This window comes from Adiantum capillus-veneris, chromosome 24 (genome assembly GCF_014529385.1).
Source record: "Adiantum capillus-veneris isolate H3 chromosome 24, ASM1452938v2, whole genome shotgun sequence".
Lineage (NCBI taxonomy): Eukaryota > Viridiplantae > Streptophyta > Polypodiopsida > Polypodiales > Pteridaceae > Adiantum > Adiantum capillus-veneris.
This window is the reverse complement of record NC_140954.1, coordinates 32614371-32637119: the sequence shown is the minus strand read 5'-3', so window position 1 is coordinate 32637119 and position 22749 is coordinate 32614371. Positions and strand designations below refer to the sequence as shown.

Below are 22749 nucleotides of genomic sequence, written 5' to 3'. Positions count from 1 at the left end.
GATATTCAATGAGTCTAAAATGCATAGACAGCATGTTAAAGAGGCCGAACATCGAAAAGTCAAATTTGAGGATGTAGCCCCCACAATTTGGGAAAACCAACTCATTCTACTGGTGAAGTTCCTACCACTAGTAGTGCTCCAGAGAGAGTGGAATCTACCAGTCGGGCAGTGAGGAGATCTACACGTGTATCTCATGCCCCGGAGCGGTTTGAGCCAAGATAGGACTATGTATTAGTCACTGACTACGATGAATCCACTTGTTACAAAGAAGATATTCAAGTGAAAGATAGCGTGAAGTGGGAGCAAGCTATGGAATCTAGGTATAACTCAATTGTGAACAATGTGACATGGGACTTGGTTGAATTGCCAGGTTGAATTTCCACAAGGCAAGCACGCCTTACCTTGCAATTGGGCTTACAAGAGGAAGTTTACATATGATGATCCTAAGCCTAAGTACAAGGCTAGATTGGTTGCTAAGGGATTCAAGCAGCAAAAGGGAGTTGATTTTGATGAAATATTCTTACCAATGGTCAAGATGACTACATTACGTACAGTGCTTGGCCTAGTAGCCATAGAGAACATGGAACTTGTCCAAATGGATGTGAAGACAACTTTTCTTCACAGGGATCTAGAAGAGGATGTTTGCATGAAGCAACTTGAAGGTTTTGAATATCCTCGTAGGGAGGAGCTTGTATGCAAACTCAAGAAAGCACTTTATGGCTTAAAGCAGGGTTCTACACAGTGGTATTAAAAATTTGACGCTTTTATGCGGTCCCAGGGTTTTAGAAGGAGTCAAGAGGACCACTGCTTGTATACAAAGAAACTCAGTGATGGTTATTTGGTCATTCTCATCATTCTTGAGTTATCCTAGCAATCCTATATCCACAAAGTCTTGCAGTGTTTCAATAGCAAGGGGGGAAGGCAGTGAGTACCCCACTCCCTTCATATTTGAAACTTAGCAAGGAAGATTCTCCCAAGTTAGATGTTGAGAGAGCAAAAATCGTAAATGTGCCATACTCTTTGGTTGTAAGAAGTCTAATTTATGCTATGGTAGCTACGAGGCCAGGCATCCTGGCAAGCAGCATTGGACAACGGTGAAACATATCCTCGGATACTTGAAGGGTACAACAAGAAAATGTTTTACACTTTGGCAATAGTGATGCATCTATTGTCGGTTACACGGATGTAGATTATGCAGGTTGCATAGATAGTAGGAGATCTACGTCTGGCTACATTCTCATATATGCAAGAGGAGCCATTTCTTGGAGATCATCTCTCCAAGATTATACGTCTTCTTCCACTACAGAGGCTAAGTATGTTGCAGCATCAGATGCCAACAAAGAAGCTATATGGTTGGCATGTTTAGTGGAAGATCTAGACATCCAGTAGGTTCGAGTTTTGCATTGTGATAGTCAGAGAGCCATTGCTTTGGCAAGGAATCCTGTGTTTCATTCCACATCGAAACACATTGAGGCGAGGTATCATCTCATTTGGGATGTATTGACGGATAAGCTCTTGGAGCTTGTCAAGGTCCACATTATGAACAACCTAGCAGATGCTCTTACAAAGAGCCTAGCTACATAGCATTTTGCACATTGCATTGAGTTAATGGTGTAGGTTGAGAAGTTTTGTACAGGGGTGAAGCTGTTGAGCTTCTCGGTTGTACATACTAACTTTAGTCACCACTTATGGCCGCATTGGCCTTTAAGTGGGACATTGTTGGGTAAAGGCCACCATGGCTACCACGTGTACCCTCCCTACATACACTAACCCAACTAACCTTTCTAATATCTCATATACAAACCAATGAAGAAACACAATCTCTACTACTGCAGCTGTGTGTTTCTCCCACTGTATTTTCACTCTCTTTCTCCTTCCCCCTTCCTTGCACGCACACGCCGTGCACCACGGGGCATTAGCCCCTTCACCATTAAGAGCTTCAACTTGTAATAAAGATGTGAGTTAGCATGCTTAGGTAGCAAGGATAGTTTGTGGGAGTCGTAATGGCCTTAAGCACCCAAACAATGCATGAGTGAAATTATAGGTATAAACGACACTTTGGAAGTGTGAAAGGAAATTGCAAGCACTCTCACTGTGTGAAAACTCTCTTGGTGTTCTTCAAACCTGTGGATTTTCATATGATGAATTTCCCTCCTGTTGATGGCCGCTTTGGGATTCCATGGTTAATGAGAACTTTGTAACAACTAATGTTCCCAAGAAGAAGATCAGTCTTTGACACATGATAGTTTGGAGTCCCATATCTTCAAAAGTACATCAAAAAAGGATTCTTGACAAGGTCATCACTAAATTGCCAACAACAGTGTTGCATGTGTGTGTGTGTGTGTGTGTGTGAGAGAGAGAGAGAGAGAGAGTCTTATTTATTGCCTTGGAGCTGCACCACCGCCTTATTAGCGCTTGTTGTTGGGTCCAATAGCGTTTTACTGGGAGGACTCTCTCTCTGCGATCCCATGAATAGAGGCAAGATTTCAACATGGGCAGGCACCGGGAAGTAGATTAGCACATGGATATATGATCACGTTGAGATAGGCGCCACCATCAAATTTTTGAGAAAAGTCAATCACAAAATATGGCCGACTTTAGTATTCACAAGCTGATTGTTGTCTAGTGCAATCTTCGCCCGGCCTGCCTTGAGTTGCAGCTAATGAATCATGATTTTGGCCCAATCCAATTCGCACCCCTCAATTGTCTGGCCTCCGCCATCATTGCATGGGAGATCTTGCTTATTTTGTAGGTCTTTGTCATGGGCCATACGCTTTACAGTGTCCACCGCAACACTTGCACTTTTGATTTGCGAAAGCTGCTCAATTTGAACTCATTAGAGGTTGATGGATCATACAGGGCCTCCATGTCTCCTTCCATAATCTTTCTAGATGCTATCGTGACGCCTACAAATGGTAGTCTACACCGTTGCTCCATCAAAGCTTCATCTGCTCCGTAAACTGGATGTTGAGAGGGGTCAGTGGCTTCGTGGAAGTTTCTTCCATGATGATTTGATTGTAGAGAAGGAGACTAGGTGGAAACCGGGAATAGAGTGCAACAACAAAGAGGGTAGTGCATAGAATAATCTAGAGTGTGAAAGCAGACGGAAATCTACACCATAGCTTCATCCACTCCATGAGTTGGTTGTTGAGAGGGGTCAGTGCCTTCATAGATGTTCCACCTGCCCATGATGATTTTCTCGCAAAAGAAGGAGAATAGGGGGAAACTGGGAAGATAGTGCAATAACAAAGAGGGAAATGCATAGAATAATTGAGAGTGAAAGCAGAGAGCACGCGCATGAGTTGGTTGTTGAGAGGGGTCAGTGCCTTCATAGATGTTCCACCTACCCATGATGATTTTCTCGCAAAGAAGGAGAATAGGTGGAAACTGGGAAGGTAGTGCAATAACAAAGAGGGAATGCATAGAATAATCGAGAGTGAAAGCAGAGAGCATGCGCACAAAAGGAAGATAAGCATGTGAGATCAGACACACAATAGGAATATTAGAGGGTTTTTCAAAGCACAAAGTATGGAGAAAATATCGAGAACGTTGTGAGAGGCAAAAGAAACAAGCACGGAGGAAGACTTTTGTCATCATGAAGTGCTGCTACATCAATCACCATAGTCGTCTCGACAAGGCATAATTTCTTCTACAATGGCGCTATACATGCGTATATGCAATAAGTAAAATTCTCAAAGAACTCTTACTATTACTATTCTTACTAAAGTTAAATATGTATATAATTTTCTATCTCTTTGCCATTGCCCCCTCCGGGCCACTTTCTAAAAGAAAATGGGTGTTCAAATACAATGGAAACCAAACATGTAGCACTACCTACCTGTAGGTCAAGAGTACCGACAAAATTCCTCGTGCATCAAACTGGTCCAACAATCTCATTAAGCTCCTACACCACCAAAAAGGCATAGAATATAGATGGCTACTTACAACCATGAATGCCACCATAATTGATCTACTACACATTGTACTTTACAAAATCAATAATGATGGATATTTTCAACATCCTAGCTAATATATCTCATCCTTGTGGTGCATAGCATCATGTGTACGTAAAGGTAAATAGGTGACTTGCCTAGCTAACATATCTCATCCTTGTGGTGCATAACATTGTGTGTACGTAAAGGTAAATAGGTGGCTTGCCTTGTTTTAAATGTTATGTTATAATGAATCCAACGATTCAAGTAACCCATGTGGCCAAACTTGCCAAAGGCTAGCCTATTAGCGCACAAGCATGAGGAGAGAGAGAAAGAGTGTGTGTGTGGGTGTGCTCATCTACTTTCTTGAATAGCCTTTTCGAGATCTATCTAAGTCATATATTAAGAATGCCATCCTAAGTTAACATATGACCTACTACTCACTGGACTAGTAGAGGGATATATAAAAGGTTGATTTGGATACCTCTTTTGAAATGTCAAGCCTATTGCTGTTTGGAGATGCATTTGAAGCTAAGTCTTCATGATATTGGAGACTACTTTGATAGCACTTTCAAGCAATTGATTTGTCTTATTCATGTTTGTGTTACAAGGCCATATATTTAGTATGTAGTATGTAGGCATGTTTATGCATAGCCCAAGCTCTACGCGTTAGAAGGCATTTAAGTGGATATTTCACTACTTGAATAACATTATACATCTTGGGTTGTTTTATCCTGAGAGGGGATCATTGCTATCAGATTTACATGCTCACTCACAAAAACCAGATATGTTTTTTCTTGCTTACAAATTTATCATTTTTCCTTGTGTGTGAGACAAAATGTAAATTTGTGTGATTTGATGATTGCTTACAAATGAGTGTACTAATCTTTATTTGTAAATGTGAGAGAGCATGTAGAATAATCAATTGCAGGGTTGAAATCATGATAGAATGGCATCCCCAAGTATCACATCAATACCATGCAATGGTGCAATAAATTTTCTTATTTTTATGTGAAATTCTACATGCTTATCTTCAGCTTGGTGCCTTCAATTGTACTCTTAGTTACTAAATACAACTTTGACTTTGTATTGTGAGTTGATTTCAATGAGTGCAAGTTGTTGTGCTAGACGTGTAGAAATAAAATCGTGACCACTTCCATCGTCAAACAAGATATTGATTTCATAACCTTGCGCTTGTGTACCTTTGACCTTAAGTAAAGAGTGAGGTGAAATAGTATTACTTAATTGTGATTGCATTGTAGCTTGGGCCATAAGCCTCATGAAAGTTGGCATTTGCTTCTTCAGTTTGAGGTTCATATTTTGTTCTATTGATACATGCAAGCTTGTTGTGGTTGTTGTTATTGGAGAATTTATAGTTATTTTTGTTGATCCTCTCAAAAAAAGGAAACTTATCTATAAATGACCAAAATATGTGAGTGCGGGCGGAGTGTACGTGAGGAGAAGACACACAGAATGTGGTGGAGCGCAGGATGAGAAGAATACTCATCCACTCCTCATTGTTCTATTAAACCAATAATTGAATAATGTTAGTGGTGATTTAGTGGGTGTCCAGCCTAGTTGGCTCGGAACCCCTTCAAACTCCCACTTGAGGACCAATGTGGCCCAAGTGGCCTATGTATGTACAAACTTGTACAGCTGCGAATCATTCCTGTGGCTTCACCCTACACTCATCATCTCAATGCAATGTGAAAACCGCTCTAAAGCTAGGCTCTTTGTAAGAGCATCTACAGAGTTATTATTTGTATGGACCTCAATGCGTTTGCTAACCAATATATCTTATATCACATGATAACGAACCTCTATGTGTTTTGACTTTAAGTGAAACACATGTTTCTTAGCTACCAACGCTATAGCACTTTGACTATCACAATGTAGCACTAGAGTCTAATGAATTCCAAGCTATCCCACTAGACAAACTAACCATACAGCTTCCTTGCCATCATTACATACTTTGTCTCTATGGTGGAAGATGAATTGCAATATCCTAATGACATGACCTCCACAAAGTGGCTGCTCCACCAACAAACAAGAATATTTTGCTTGATGTGGATTTTTGACTATACACACAACCTACATAGTCTGCATCTGTGTAGCCCACTATGGATACATCATTATTCCCAAAGCATAAGCACTTGCTTGTTGTACCCTTACGGTATCTTATGATGTGATTCACTACTTCCCATTGCTTTCTATGAGGATTTTCCATAAAATTGCTAGCCACTCTCACTGCAAATGCAATGTCTGGCATGGTGGCTACCATGGCATACAATAAGACTGCAATGTTGAAGAGTATGGCACATTTTCTTTCGGCTTTCTCAGTGTCAGATTTGGGAGCATCATCCTTGCTAAGTTTTGCATATGCATGCATTGGGGTACTCAATGAAGCCTTCCCCCCATGAATATTAAAATGCTGCAAGATTAAGTGGATATACGTCTCCCGAGATAACTCCAGTGCTCCACTCTTTTTGTCTCTCTTGATACTTATACCAAGAAAGTGTTTTGCATCTCCCAGGTCTTTCATAGAAAATTTGTGCTAAACAATTTTTTTACAATGGAAATCTTGTCCTTACACGTTTAGGCAATGAGCATATCATCGACATGAAGTATCAAGATGAATAGTGAGCCATTGTTCACCTTCCGAGTGTACAAGCAGTGGTCTTCTTGGCTCCTCACATAACCTTGGGGTTGCATGTACTTGTTAAATTTCTATTACTATTGCCTTGAGCCTTGCTTAAGGCTCAAGACCATACAATGCCTTTTGGACAATGAGCATATCATCGACATAAAGTATCAAGATGATTAGCGAGTCATCGTTCAACTTGCGGATATACAAGCAATGATCTTCTTGGCTCCTCACATAACCTTGGGGCTGCATGTACTTGTCAAATTTCTGGTACCATTTCCTTGAGCCTTGCTTAAGGCCATACAATGTCTTTCATAGTCTACACACCAATTCTGCCCTACTAAGCTTGCCAATTTTAACTTCAATATCCTCTGGTTGCTTCATGTAAACATCCTCTTCCAGATCCTTGTGGAAAAATACCATCTTCGCATTCATTTAGACAAGTTACATGTCCTTGATGAATATTAATCTAAGCACAAGAAGTAATATACCTTGACTACTGGAGAGAAAATCTCATCAAAATCCACACCTTTCGTCTGCTTGAATCCCTTAGCAACCAATCTAGCCTTATACTTATGCTTGGAATCATTTACCGTGTATTTCTTCTCATTCACCCATTTCCAAGGCAAGGCTTGTTTGCCATCGAGCAATTCTATTAGTTCCCAAGTCTCATTTTTAACAATCTATTTGTATTCTGATTGCATATCCTACTTCCACTTCACACTATCTTCCATCCTAACCCTAGTTGAAAACGCTCGAGTGCACGAGAGACTCTCACAGACTCTATCATAGTTTAGCTTCTTGCCATTTCACATCTCCTCTAAAATCTTGTAATCCAATGGCATACTAGGCAATCTATTGATACTGTAAACCATTGTACGAACAACCTCTCCCCAAAACTTTGTGGGTAAGTTTTCCATAAATAGCATTGCTATGACTCTCTCATGTATTGTTATGTTCATATGCTCTCCTACACCATTCTAAGAAGGTGTGTATGGCATAATGTACTGCCACCACCTAGTGCCTTGTTTGCTACAAAAATCCTTGAACTCTATGGTGGCATATTCTCCCCCATTGTCAATGTGCAAAGCCGTAAGCTTCTTGCCTAACTAGTTCTCAACCAATGCAATGTATTTCTAGAAAGTAGAAAAGATGTCGTCTTTTCTCTTCAAGAGTTAGACCCACACCTTCCTAGTAGAGTAATCTATGAACATTTAGGAGATAGTCCCCCCCCCCCCCCCCCCCCCCCCCCCCCCCCCCCGAGGCTTATGTGGCATAGGTCCACATAGATCACTATGTACCAACGCTAGAGAGTTCCCTATAAAATCAATGTCAAAGAAGTAAGGTTAGTTTGCTTGCCATATATATAATGCTCACACAAACTAAAATCAAAATAATTTAACATAGGTAAGTAGCTCAAACACTGAAATTATTTCATTCCTTTCGGACTCATATGACCAAGCCGTCTATGCTACAACTTAGTAGAAGGTAGCTCGGTAACATAGATGAAACTCTCTTTCATACAAGAGATATACAAAGAATACAATGAGCCAAACTCTTGTCCTTTTCAGATAGCCAAGTTCCCTTCGCTTGCAAGTTATCCAAGATCCATTTGCAAAAGTAGTAGTGTAGCCTAAATCATCAAGCTCTCTAGCTGACACCAAACTTTTAGTCAACTTTGGCACATTTTTGACACCTCAAAGCATAAAGTCAGTGCCGTTATGCATACACAGGTTCACACCTCCAGTGCCACAAATATCAAGCTAAAAGGATTCACCAAGCTTGACCAAACCATGTGTGGGAGAATAACTAGAGAACCACTCCCTATGCGAAGTAACATGAAAACTTGTACATGAGTCAATGATTCAGTTTTGCAAATAACACTCATCTAAAGTCAACAATGCATCCGGATTCAAATCAACAGTGAAAACCAGCATATCTAACGGTTGTGGCATGTCAGGAACAATCTCAACGGGTGGAGACTCAACTACATTGAGCTCCTCAATCTGCACACTGCTCTTTAAAAGAACATATTTCACAATGGATTTTCCTTCCTCACGCATCAAAATGTTTTTAGAACTCCATGACTGTGACTATGACCTCTTTGCATGCCATAACCACCACTAGCCATATACGCATCTCCATGCCCACTGGAATCAAGAGATTTGACATCGTATTTCTTTGGTGAGAAAAGTGCTTATAATATCACTAAATGCAAGTTTCCAACCAGTTGCAAATTTACTAATGGTTGCGTTAAATGTATCCCATGACAATGGCAAAGAGAACTGAAAAAAGATTGATTTCATCTCATCATCAAAATTGAGTTCCTTCAAAGTAAGCCGTGTAAACAAGATATTTAACTCATACAAATGTGAATTGACACTACTATCCTCTTTCATGTTTAAACGCATAAGTTTCTTTATAAGGAACACTTTGTTCAAAGCACTTTTACCATCCCATGTTGAGCATGAAGACTCCCATAAATCCTTCACATTGGTCTTCTCCATGGTAGCGAAGAATATGGATTCACCAAGGTGCAAGCGAATAGTCATCTTAACATGTGCATCATGCTCTTCCCACTAATCGTCAGTGTATGCATTCTCTTTGCGCTCTTTCAACGATGTTGCAAGGCCCTTATTGATCCACACATTTCTTAACATGCACTCTTATCAAATTGTGAAGTTTGAGCCAACAAACTTCTTTATGTAATAATCATCTTTCTCAAAATAACCACGCATAGCTACCAAGAGAAAATACAAGAGAATCAAACTTCGGATTTATGGAAAAATTTCTCTGAAAATTTCAGCACAGTCTTCTTTGCACAGAGAACAAAATCTCACCAATATATCAAGCAAAAAAAGAGTGCCAACGGACCACTAAAGAACTCACGGGAAAAAACCACCAGAGTCTCCTCTATACAAGGAGCAAAATCTAAAATCGAAAACAAAAAATAACACATAAAAGCCAATCAAGATACTGCAAAAAGGGCATAAATTGATCACTAATTACTAACAATAGACTGCTAACATAGCATGAAAGCACCTATAACCACCTCTATATATATCCTATGGCGGGCCACGAATGGGGATCTCCACAACAACTGGATCACCGAAGGTATTTCAACATTCAAGAATCTCCCAACTTAATAAAACCTGACGTAGAGCCCTCCAAAAGGATAAGCACACTAGCCACAATCTAAGAAAGGACTCTTCTGGTCCGAGTTTCAAAAACGGCCAGATAACTGCCAAAAATTAAGCCAAGATAGGCTCCACAACAATGTACATAGGCAATATTCACAATGCAACATGTATGGGTCAAAAAAATCTTTGCAAAAGTATATGATACACGCATAAACAAGCTCCAATAGATATGCAAGAAGTATATTGGATCCCAGTCCAGATAACGCTCTCAAAAGAGCTCGTAACACATAAGCAATGCTAACAAACACATAAACCAACGCATAATCTTCCATCTAAGCCAACAACTAGTGAAAAACCTATATCTAGCTACCTATAAACCATGTGTCTGTAGATGAGCTGTAACGTATAGAAGTATCGATCAAAAGATCTCCCAGATGAACCACAAGTGTATACATGAATGCCAACAAATGCATATGGCAATATAAACTGCTCTCAACACGCATAAAGAGCACAATACACTTGTGTATGCAAATGTAATTGTCCCTAACAAATAAATTCCACCTATAAAGTTATCACCAAAATCTATGCCTCAATTAGAATGGAGTCCTCAGTCGAAACTCCAACACTAACACTAGTAGCAATGCCAATGCAAAAAACTCCACCTCCAAACAATGTGCTTGAGAAAAGAATCTTTCAAGAGACTTTGTGGGAGCAAAAAATATACTCCCACTATGCAAGACTACAGTGTGGTAGCCCTCAAACATACCCTAACACTCTCTCGTCCATGTTGGAGAGCGCGCATGTGTGCCGAAATAGAACATAGAGGTGTTGCTACAAAAAATACCTACAAGTGTGATGTCGATGTTGTAGGATAATCGTCGACGAAGGTAGATAGTCGATGGCAAGGACACAAGGGATTTTGAAGTCGATGAGAAATGCAGATGTCAACGGGATGAGAATAGGTTGATTATCAAATACCGAATTGATTTTGTAAGCCAAAAAGTGTCGAGACTCCCAAAACAATGAGGAAGCTATAGCAACAACCGAGATTGTAATCCAGGATTGAACTACATGCGCATGACATGGACGAAAATCTTAGCCCTGTGTGTGTGTGTGTGTGTGTGTGTGTGTGTGTGTGTGAGCTCTCCCACGAATCCTCCTCTCTCTACTTTGATCACTGTGTGTTGCACTCTGTGTTGTGTGCGCTATTGAGCTCACTCAGAGCTCTAATTCTCTCTGCACACAACCTGAATCCACCGTTGGCCCTTAAGTCCCCCAAGCTTGGGCTGGGTTCTCACCTTAAGTACAACGCTAGCATCTCAAGCATGACAAGCACCTCAAGCATCTCATTCATCAAGAACCTCAAGCATCTCAGTCATCACGCACTTTAAGCACCTTAGTCATCAAGCATGACAAGCACCTCAAGCACCTTAAGCTTGGGCCCGGTTTCCTGGGCCGGGTTTCCACCTCAAGCTCAGCCCTAGCTTACCTAAGGTTAAAGGACTTTTACACTAATTATTGGAGGTCTTCAATAAAACTAACCCTAAGGTATTATGCTCCATTGGTTAGCCTTGCTCTTTGATAGACCATCTCTCATTTGGACCCCTTTACTATTGGCCCCGTGTTGAGATAGATCTATAAGCACATGTCTATATCTTAGCCCTCGTTCCTAACGTGGATCCGGCGGTGGAGAGACAGAGTCGCCATCACCATAGCTCTAATACCATATCTGAGTCTAGAGAAAGCGTGCATGCGATGACTGTGAGAAGGAGAAGATACACAACATGTTAGATGAGAAGAATGTTCATCCGCTCTTTATTGTTCTATTAAACCAATAAGTCAATCATGTGAGTGATGAGTTAATGGGTGTCCGGCTTAGTTGGCTTGAAACCCCAACAAAATGGTGACATAACATTCACAAGAGGTTCTCCATTAGATTTGGGCTTGAAATTAACATTGGGGAGAGCATGAGGAGTAGTAGCTGCATGAGCAGTGTTGCGAATACCAAAGCTATTAACTGCACTATCCCTTCTTGAAAATAGGAATTTTAAAAACTTTGGACGTTCATTAGAATGACTTTGGCCTTTTTGTCATGAATAGCCACTTGAAAACCATTAGGAGACCAATGTACACCGTTCTTCTTTTTGTTAAGAGTTAGTGGAATAGCTTATGAAAGATTGCTAGTATTAAACATATACACATCTGCATCTGACTATGATGCTAGACTAAAGATGAACTTTTGTTTGCAAGTCCTCCTGCTAACATGTTCAATTTCCTATAATTGTATTAGATAGATTCAAAATTTGTCTATGTATGTTTTTACATTCTTGTTCCTACTTTTCCCACAAGGTCCCATGTCTACATGCTTTTGATTTGTACTATGTAGGTAGAAATTGGTATTTAAAGAGCTTTTGAAATACTTGCCATGTGCGATGAAGCTTTATGTGTTGCTTTATGGGTTTCCACTAGAGAGAAATACTATCAATGAGATGGTTAGGAGCACACATGTTACGTCAAGGAAGTGTTAATCATCGAAGTGATCATCCAACTGATTCACCCATATTGCTCGCATCCTTTGTACCATCTAAATATTTGAAAGAAAGAACCTTTTGACTAAGTTTTCTCTTGTTATCACAATGTTTGTGGTGAGCGCTTGATACATGCAAGATTGTGCTTTCTAATTCTATGCGGTGTGTGCTCTCATAGGCCAAGGTTTATTGCAGATGGAGTAAAGTCTAAGGTAAGGGTTTGAAGACGATGTGTGATGGTGCAATGTAGTGATGATTAAGAAAAATGATGTCGAAAGTAAGTAGAGTCTCGAGTGAGCATTGTCTAGAATTGAAGTTGTGTTCATCAATGCGTGTCAGTTTGAGAGCATGCCAAGTGTCGATCGATTATGTGTGTGCCTATCAATTTGGTAGATAATAGATTCCCCCTCACAACTTGATTGATGTGGCAAGCCCTTACCTCGGCCAAAACAAAACAATGAAATCCAAGCATATTTTCACTAGTACTGGCATGCAAAATTGCAGCTCAAAGTCTTTGGTTAAAAAAATCGAATTGGTGCAAGTTTTCCTCCATGCTGGCTTCCTTCGTAGCTTTTAAAGTCTCTAACGTATTCACGCCAAAAAAGGAGTTACTGAAAGTTAAAAGCATCCCTTTTTGTTTTTTTTTCAAAACTTGAGTTGGTTGTCTATTGAAAACCATGCAAGCAGGTCGTTTGTGAGTGTGTGTGTGTGTGTGAGAGAGAATGTAGGTGAGCTCTTTCAAATCTTGAAGCTTTCCGCCAACTCTTCCTCTCTCCAATTTGTTGCATTTAGTCTTTCGACGAATTAAAAATAAAGTCTAAAAATTAAACTTCATAGAAATACACACAACACACAACGAAGAAAATGAAGAATCTTGCACCCCTAATTACATGGCACACTCGTGCACTCGATTATTCAATGTTCTTTTAAAAGTATTTGTGCTGAAATAAAGGCAGCGCTTTAAGAAGTAATTATTTACATTTGCAAACTCTTCCACAAGAGAGAAGCAACCGTCCCAGTCCAGGGGAGGGGAGGGCAGGGGAGGGAGGCAGTCAATCTACACTATAATCTACTGATGATTACAATGAAGAATATGTTGCCGGTGATTGTCAACCTGAACTGCACTGACGCCCTGTACTGCACTGCAAGCCTGCAATTGCCTCTCATGCTCACACATCAACAGACGAAAACCCCAATCACTCTGATGACAACACGTCAACACTCGTAATTACGAGGCTTTTTGCAAATCGTGGGCTACTTGATAAGTCAACACAGAGAACGTCAAATTTGGCAAAATCTGGCCCCGCCACAGTCCGCCGGCAATGGTCTAACAGTGACCGTTCCCAACGAATGAGGCTCCCGCCGGTCACCATGTGGTCGCCTACATTCCTAGGAATGGTCACTGACATACCATTCCCTACACAACCATGGCTAATTATCCGAGGGTCAAACAACATTGTGTCTTTCATGCACTACACAACCATCAAATTCACACATTTTAAACCACTAATCATAACAACAATAATCAAGAAAAGCATTACAAGTCTAGCTATCCTCTTAAGACACATAGCGATACTAAACCACATGCAACATGGGGATTTAACAAAAGATGAACAAGATCATCACACCTTCACTTAGGATATGCGTTAAACTCTCAATACACTACTCCTTTCTCTGTGTCAATACGACTTATTTGTGGGAGCTCAACCATTCCTATGTATGGCTCATAAAAGCTCACACATGATCAAGTACCTATAGACACATGGAAGTCTTAACTTTTGCACTCTTAGAGATAAATCTGCCTTAGTGCTTAATTGTGACAACTTTAAGTATATAAAATGTGAAATATTACTTTACTTTGAAACAGTATTTGGCATGTGCCAAGGCTAGTTTTTTAAAAACACAAAGTCCTTTTTGAGGGGACTGCAGTATCATAAATCTAGTACTTGATTGACGTCATTTTCTTGCAATAACTTTTCTCCTCTTGCTATCATCCAGACATGTATATCATTAGCCCCGTGATTAGTGGAATGAAAATTGGTTAGGCATCGTTATAATAAACTGATTCTTGCAATTATTATCAATTAGCGTTTTTATGGTCAATTTCTCACTGTCAAAACTCTATGAAATGGTTTACCTTTTGTTTTGAAAGTTGAGACAGCATTATACATATCTATAGTGTGCGCTAATCATGATACATCCAGTTTATATGCTTAAAGTAATCAAAGTTTCCCAGATCTCAATCGTTTGAGAAGCCCATGAGGCAGCATCACTTGTTTCTAAGCATGATATCAAGCTATGCACATGGCAAAGAATTTAAATTTGTTTTTAATAGCGTTCATGAATGCCTTGATGAGGTGCAAAAGTGCTCAACAGTATGGCAAGCATAGAAAAGAAGTGATAAGAAACGAGGCGACTACCCATTTCACTTTTTTCAAGTTATAGTTTTGCATATTTCCATTATTTTGAAGTGGTGATAGGGACACAATGGGCTCGAGAGAGCATCCCGATTTTGGATAGCATGTGACACATACCATTTTCAACATTTATTTCAATAGGCCTTTGAAGGCATGGAAAACAGTTTGAGACTAAAATCTACTTCAGTGTCTTGCTTGCATCAAGAAAAATTGTGCACTTCAAAAAAATAGTTCGAATTCCCTGTGAAAGAGAAGTATGGTTTTCTCAAAAAGTAGATAGCAAGACTTCATCAAACAAACAATTTCTTGAGAGAATGATGATGCTAGAGGCCATTAGATAGGGTCCGTGTGGCCACTACCTAGAGGGGTCTTTCTTGACAACTGCCTCCATATCCAACAGAGAAGTAAATACAAACAGCATGCATAATGTTTCCTCGAAACATAACCAACTCAAACCTCTAGCCACTATAGACACTTGTGCCCTAGAGCCACAAACACAGATTTTGCAATGAAGACGGCTGCAATATAATCCCGATAAGAATGTCAACTCAAAACATCCCACCATGCCCCAATCAAATAATTTTTTTGAAGATCACATGCACTCAACAAGAACAGTCGGTGCTCACCAATCTACCACAATGGAGTAACAGAGAGAATTACAACCAGGACAAGAGGACCAAGAGGTTTGACCGAGCTAATCAAGGTTGGCAGTAGTCCGGGATGACCATAGTACTGTCTACCAACCCTTAAAAACCCATCACCAAGTCACTACCAAGGGGAGGATAAATTATTCAAACACTTTTTACAAGAGGTGGGAAGGAGAGGACAACAAAACTCCTCCCGGGAAACTAATGCTACACTCATGGGCACAGCATTTGCTGTCATCCATGTTTCAGCCCAATAAATTAATCATAAAGACAAGATCTTGCCTCCTCATGATGATGGCTACTGTGAATCACCAGCATTGTTTGTCACTTCATCAGCCCGTTGGATCGGTTCTTCTGTTTGGGTTTTCACACTAGTGGCACTCCCGCCCCAAGCTGCAGCCTCTGCAGCTGCAACAACACTCAAGACACTTCAACACAAAACTTCTAAATCCCTTCCCTGCGACCTAAAAGCTTCACTCATCCACATTATTTCAAGAACATCAACAGAGCCCACATTTTGATGTGGTTCTCCTTTTCATTAAAATCAATTAAGAACTAGGAAAAACGTCGCACACTGCTACCAGAATATCAACAGAGCCCACGTTTTGATGTGGTTCTCCTTTCCAATAAAATCGATCAAGAACTAGGAAAAACCTCACACTGCTATCAGAAAGCAAACCAACAAATTTTCTTAGCTACCCTTGCGCTGCTCCTCTGGTACTAATGCTCGTGCTTGCTCTTCGGTGACTCGCACATAATCCTCAGTAGAATAAGCTTTTGGTTTGACAGATTCACCTGCAGCAGTTAACTTGGATGACAATTCAGTAAAAACCATGACACTCATTGGCATCACAAAAAAAGCAGAAAAATAAAAAAATGAAGCTGAGGACTGCAATCTTTGAGGAATTAAAGCTGTAGCTGGACTTCAAATCTCCAAGACATGTTGCCTAGCCTCCACAGCCACTTCTCTAGCAGACGTTTTCTAGCTAAGGAACCATGGAAGTGTGGCTCTGACAGCTGACCCAAAGCATTTATGTCTGTGAAAATGTAAATCGCTTTAAAAGAGGCCTTGACATACGATGCACTACGTAGTACGGCCATGTCAGCAGCTAGAACCTCAATCTTCTGAAAGCACAACATCACGCCAAAACATGGGTTGAAAACCCTACAAACTTGAAACAGAAGTTAAAGCACAGTTTTCCTTGTCTGTTTCTTTCCTAAGTATATAGTGCTCATTCAGCTGCCTTTTGCGCTTAGGAGGTGACAAACCCTTCGTTTCTTGACTAGAGATAGCTATAACTAGGTTCATTCTTCCTTTGATTTTTTTATGTGCAACAGCACATGTTTGAAACACACTTTGGCATACTGTACATGATTGAAACTGCAGATAATGAAAATCTCATTTGGAAAGGCCTTGTAACAGTTTCAAACATCTTCAGAAGATAGTTGTTCTGTTTTGAAACTTTACGAGGAAAATCTGTAACCAAGAAAATAAACATTTCTTACAATGCTATTAAATTGATCACAGCATATGAGACATTAACTATAAGTTAAATTAAGCTGATTACTCATGTATAGCTCCGTTATGATTATACAGTCAAAATGCGATCAAAACTTTTAATTAAAACCAACCCAAACAGATCTAAACTGCTGTCAGACCTTTGTGAAAGCCTTAAGAAAACTGAATAGGCGTACTTTGTGTATCGGCTGTAGCCTGTGACTGTTGATCTGCTGTATACGTGGGTGGCGGTCGCGCGTCCCCAGACCGAAGCTCATCCAATCCAATTTCTTGCTCTAGTGTATCTTTGAAGTCCTTGGAAATTTGCTGCAGAAAAGAAAACATCAGTTAACCTCAGAACATCACCATTTGGTCGAAACAACTACCAAACTTACTCTATGAGACTGTCACCCGATTAAAAAAGGGAGGTCAAAACTTTCAACGACTATGTCTATAGAAATCCTCTCCCCCCATTGATGACCATTTCCGACCTCTCCATATAGCAAGCTTGTAAGTTGTCATCCACAAGATGATTTTATTCATACTTAAGAGTCTCTATCCAATTGCTGCCTAGGGAACTGCTTCTGTTTTCTGCGAGTTTAAAAAGACTACTGCACAAGTCCCAGAGGTTAATTAAGAGCAAAGGGGAACAAAGGATAATAATAAGACTTGTGAGCGCCAAGAACTAATTTATAGGACAAGTGAGAGAGAACATTTCATAGACAGAAAGGGCAATGCACATCCAGAAACAGATACTTATCTGCATGTAACTGCAGAACCAGTGCCTAGGGGCACTCTTACAATAAAAAGGGATGGTGTTAGCCAAAGCATGATGCAAAAATAGTCTCAAAGGCTCAAAGACCTAGGAAGGCCTCAGACAATAATCTTGGAAAGAAACTCAAAACTCTGCATCTCTGGACCAATGATGCCGAATCCACCAGCTGTCTGTGGCATAATCACCTTCCACCAAGCAACTCTAGCCCGGGTATCTCGTGTTCAATTAGAAACTCGCCAGAGGTTGTGCTTGATGGGACGGTGCACCTGAGCTAAAACCCAACTGTAGCCAAGAGTGTCACCGAGTGATGACATGGCATTACCCAACCGGACCGGAAGAGAGGGGAGAGCCGAATTGTAGCTGGATCGAGGCAAAGGACTAAAGTCTGAGACCGGGCATGCAGAAAATGTGGCGGAAACCCTGCAGGGATTTGCAGTAAGATCTGCGGCACAAATTGCGGGATTTTCTGACATGGCATTCGTGCAATTGTGCTGATATGGCAGCAGATGCGGGGCTTCTTTTGAACCAGTTATGAATGTGGTTGCCTTTTCCAGAGCTTTCAAGCACCAGCTTCTGACAGTAGAGCTTTTCGGTCAAAATGCCTTTATATTGATGGCAGTTATAACTTCTGATAGTAGAGTTTTTGGGCCAAAATGCCTTTATATTGATGGCCTTGAGAGCTCTCTGCAGATTAGTGAATGGTTGCGTTTTTGCACAGAGACTCCCCGGCAATTGTTGTCAAAGTGCAGCGAAAGGGTGTGGTGACAAGGGAACACCAGACGGAGAGAGAGAGAAAGAAAGAAAGAAAGAAAGATTTTTAACGTCTATGTCAGGCCGAAATCGGCCTATGAGACAAATCAAATGTACATTGTGTGTATGTCATCCGTCTATCGGAAAGACAAATGAAACAAAATTGATACAAAACTGAACTGAATGTAGGTAGCGGAGTATCTGAGGAGGGATGGAGCTCTATCTCTAGGGGTATATGCATGTCTGTATGCTCAAGGTAGTACAATCATGAGAATGCATCAAGCTATCTAGCTCCATCCTGTACTAATGGGGGGATGTAAGATGTGGTACATGGGTGGGTCTGGTGCCAAGGCTACCCGGATGAAAGCTGTCGGGTCAGCCCTCATCTAAGCCACTCACTCCTCAGTGGCACGGCGCTCCCGGGCTCGGATCTCCTCGATCTGTCGGTGGTGGGAGCTCGCGCCCCTGTAGCCTGTGACTCGTGGTCGTCGTCTAGCTCGGTTCACCTCCGCCCTGTGGGAGTGTCACTCCCTCTGAGTGTCTGGTGAGGGGGGGCGGAAATCCTCTGAAAGAAGTCTGTGAGCTGCGACTGTCTCCCCTCGGTCTGTGTAGCTGTGTGTGGCTGTAGTAGTGTGTCCCGATGGCTCTGTATCTCTAGTAAGAAACGTCCGAGCTGTCTCTGATCTCGAGATTCCATGATCTCTCGGAGAGTGGGCTGTCCTCTAAATAGGGCCTCATACCTGCCTCTGATCTCAGTGTATGCTCTGCATCTACATACAAAGTGCTCCTCACTCTCCACCTCCTCTGTGCAGGCTCTGCAGATTCGCTCCCCCCTGGGAACACCAGTATGTCTCCCGATCTCAATCTCTAACCTGTGTGAAGCCACTCTCAGCTGACCAATCGCCACCCGTGAGCTATGTGGCATATATGTGTCCATGTAGCGTGGTCTCTGTATGAACCCCCCAAACAATATGGTGAGAAACTGGTCTCTGTAATCTGACATCCTCGTCCCCAAGCTAGGTGCCTCCCAGACTCTCCTAGTGTATAGCTGCCACAGATCCTGTCTCAATACCAAGTTCCTCTCACTGCGAGAGAGGTGAACATATGGTGAGTGGGGGTCGTACTGGAATGGTGGTAGGCTCTCCATGTCAAGACCGTGTCCCTCAAACCATGCTCTGACCTGTGAGTACCATGCTCTCTCATGCCCACTCTCTGATAGCTGTATAGCTGCCTCAAATGCTCTACGGGTAAGTCTGTCAGGAGGTAGCTCTCTCATCCTCTGGATGAAGCAAACTGTCTGGAATAGTGCCTCTACAACCATAGGTGGTGTGGCGAGCTCGGCTCTAATAATGTCGTGTGGCACTGTCTTCTTGCTGAGGAGCAAGCGTGAGATCATATATACTTGTGGTCTCTCAAGTTGTGTCCACTGGTCAGCTGTCAATCTTGGTGCCCATACTGCCGCCGAGTACATCAAGGCCGGGGTGACTAAGGTGTCGAAAAGCCACCCCTTCGTGCGGGGCTCCTGAAAGTGTGCCTGGTGGCACCTCCGCTCTAGCATGGCCAGAGCTGCATATCCTCGGGTGAGCCTGTCAACAGCAACCTGCCTCATAGTGAAGGGTCCTGGTAGGCTGGTGAATGTGATGCCAAGGTAGACATAGGAGGTGACTACATCAACCTGTCCTCCTGCTGCTGTGAAGGTGGCGGCGCTCCTCACTGCACTGGATGTGTGAAAGATCATAACCTTGGTTTTGCCAAGGTTCACAGTCAACCCCCTGTGTGTGCTGAATTCGTCCAAGGCCTCAAGATGGCGTTGCAAGCCCTCGGGTGACTCTGAAATCAACACAATATCATCAGCATATAACATGATGTGGACCGGAGTACCTGCCAAGTCGCTCCCCTCTCCCCCTGCTCGCAGTATGTAGTCGGAGATCTCGTCGATGTATAGCCCAAAGAGTGTCGGGGAGAGTGGGCATCCTTGCTTAACACCAATGGTGCTAGCAATGGTCTCTGAAAAACCGCCTGGGCAACGAACCCGACCCGTCACCCTCTCATAGAGAGCATATATGGCCCAAATCATCTCTGTTGGTACCCCAATGCTGTGAAGGCGCTGGAAGAGTCTCTCGCGTGGGACTGTGTCAAAGGCCTTGCGGAAGTCCACAAAGCAGCAGTAAAGCCTCTTCTTCCGCGCCTTTGCCCCATCAATGAGGCAGCGCAGAACGAAGATGTGGTCAATGGTGGAGAAAGCTCGTCTGAAACCTGCCTGGCCTGGAGCTCGTAAACCCTCGATCTCTGCGTAGCAGCTGAGCTGTGCCTCAAGTACTGCTCCATATAGCTTGGCCATCGTGTGGCCAATCATGATAGTCCTGTAGTTCCTTGGGTCCAGGGTGTCGCCAGATTTGTGGATAGGCACTATGGTGTGCTGTGTCCACTCCTCTGGGAAGCCCTCCCCTATAGCCCGGTTGAAGACATGTGCAATCAACGGGGCTATAGTGGAGGCCGCATAAATGATGTGCTCACTTTGTAATCCAGTATGGTCAGCTGATCGTCTGTGCTGCATGCGGCGTATGGCCCTCTCTACCATCTCTGCTGTAAAGAAGGAGGAGCACGTGGGGCGAGGCTCGTGTGGTTGTGGAATAGGAGGCTGCCCTGGCACTTCATAAAGTCGCTCTGCATAATCATGCCATATCTGTGGATCCTCAATAGCTGTAGTCGGACGTGGCTCGCGCAGGGTGCGCCATGCCGTCGCGCTATCCATGCTCATGACTAGGCGGTATAGCTCAAGCTCCTGCGCCTCTTCGAATGCTCGCCGCTTTTGGCGTGTCAGCGTCTTCATATGCCGTCTGGCCTCTCTCTCTGTGATCTCTCCTAAGGCTCGCCGTGCATGGAGGCGTCGGTATAGCTCTCTGCACTCATCATCATACCAGCGGTTCTGAGGCACAAGCCCTACAAGGCACAAATTTTGTTAACAAGAGAGTACAAGGCTCTAAATCTATAGAGAACTACAGGGCCTGAGATAGACAACCATGTCCACCAATTGTAAGAACTGGGTACCCGAAACCACAGTCGGTGTCCGTCAAGCTCCGGAAGCCTATGTCAGATGTACAAACTAGAGACCTGTACACCATGTTTTGTGGGCATGTCATCAATAGCTTTAGGTTATAGGAAAAGTAGGAGATCCGCCGCGCCTCCTACTAGACTAGTCGAGCCATCCTGCTCCAAAAACCAACCCACAATGCCTGAAGCCAACATACACGTGTCGTGCTCGAGTATTGCAAAAATGTACAACCTTTGACGAGTCTACCATACCATCCTCCAAAGACTAAATAGAATTCTAGGCTCTCCCAAGGAAGTGGATGCCACCACCAACCTGGCATCCTCCAAATCCAGACCTTTGTAACTTGTCATCCTAATCCAACGCCATGGGAACAAGCTCCTCCCATGTCAAATCAATAGTCCTTCTTGAAGTAATCAACCTCGAATAGAAAGCACTATATTCGGGACTCAAATGCTCCAACAGGATCACAAGATGATACAGCCATATCCTCCAAAGAGATTAGCTTCGCCGCCTGGCGAATCACTTGCTGCATCTCCTGCATCTAATGGATGTCAATCTTCATAGAATTTGATTGTGTTGAGGGTCCACAACCCATAACTCTATCTCAAGGTGATGAAGTGCCAGTCGAAATACAATTGAGTAAGATATAGACAGGATCCTAGCATTCAACCGACCCCATGACCATAGACATCATGCATGCCTTTCCGATTCCTTGGGATTGTGGATCCTATGGAAACAACGGTAACATCGGAATCCTCCTCTCAAGTAACTCCTGCAACTCTTTATCATGAGTAGACCTTACGTTCCAAAAATAATACATTGTGTTATCACACGTCATCGTGTGACAAGTCAGTGGTGTGGCACCACCAAGTTCCAACCAATGGAATAGATCCCGACCCAGGGGCCTAAACCCTAGCAGAAGACCGGTTGAGTGGCCTAAAAGACAAAGTGGGTTAGGATTAGAAATCCCAACACGACCAACTTACAGAACATCGACCGAGGGGCCTAAAAACCCTAAAATAAAGCAGCACACATATATACACACAACAAATTGCGTGAGCATACTGATGTGGCATTGCAAAATGCGGACCAGCCTTCGGGCCGCTTTCTTTTGGACCCGTAGCCTTTAGACTCGGTGCTTTTCATGTGAGATGCTTTTGGTAGACCAACGGCCTTTAAATATGTTATGTTGGCACTCTCTCTGGCATTCTACCATGTGGAGCAGCAGAGCAAAGTCCCCAAGTTGTACCTTATTGAAGCAATAATAAAGAAATACCGAAAGGGTCGCCAATCTTTGGGGCAAGTGCTGTCTAGGAGTGAACTCTCTCTCTCTCTCTCTCTCTCTCTCTCTCTCTCTCTCTCT

General features: G+C 42.4%; 1 protein-coding gene across 1 annotated transcript in view; it reads right to left on the bottom strand.

Moving 5' to 3' along the window:
• Positions 1 to 15424: 15424 nt before the first annotated feature.
• The window catches only part of HCF106 (Bacterial sec-independent translocation protein mttA/Hcf106), a 32796-nt gene continuing 25471 nt past the window's right edge, over positions 15425 to 22749 (bottom strand). Inside the window, exons 4-6 of the mRNA XM_086498062.1 lie at positions 17004 to 17133; positions 16008 to 16103; positions 15425 to 15716 (exon numbers count right to left, since the gene is read on the bottom strand). Coding sequence (XP_086354188.1) covers positions 15607 to 15716; positions 16008 to 16103; positions 17004 to 17133 — 336 coding nt within the window. The 3' untranslated portion in view covers positions 15425 to 15606. The remainder of the gene's footprint in view (positions 15717 to 16007; positions 16104 to 17003; positions 17134 to 22749) is intronic.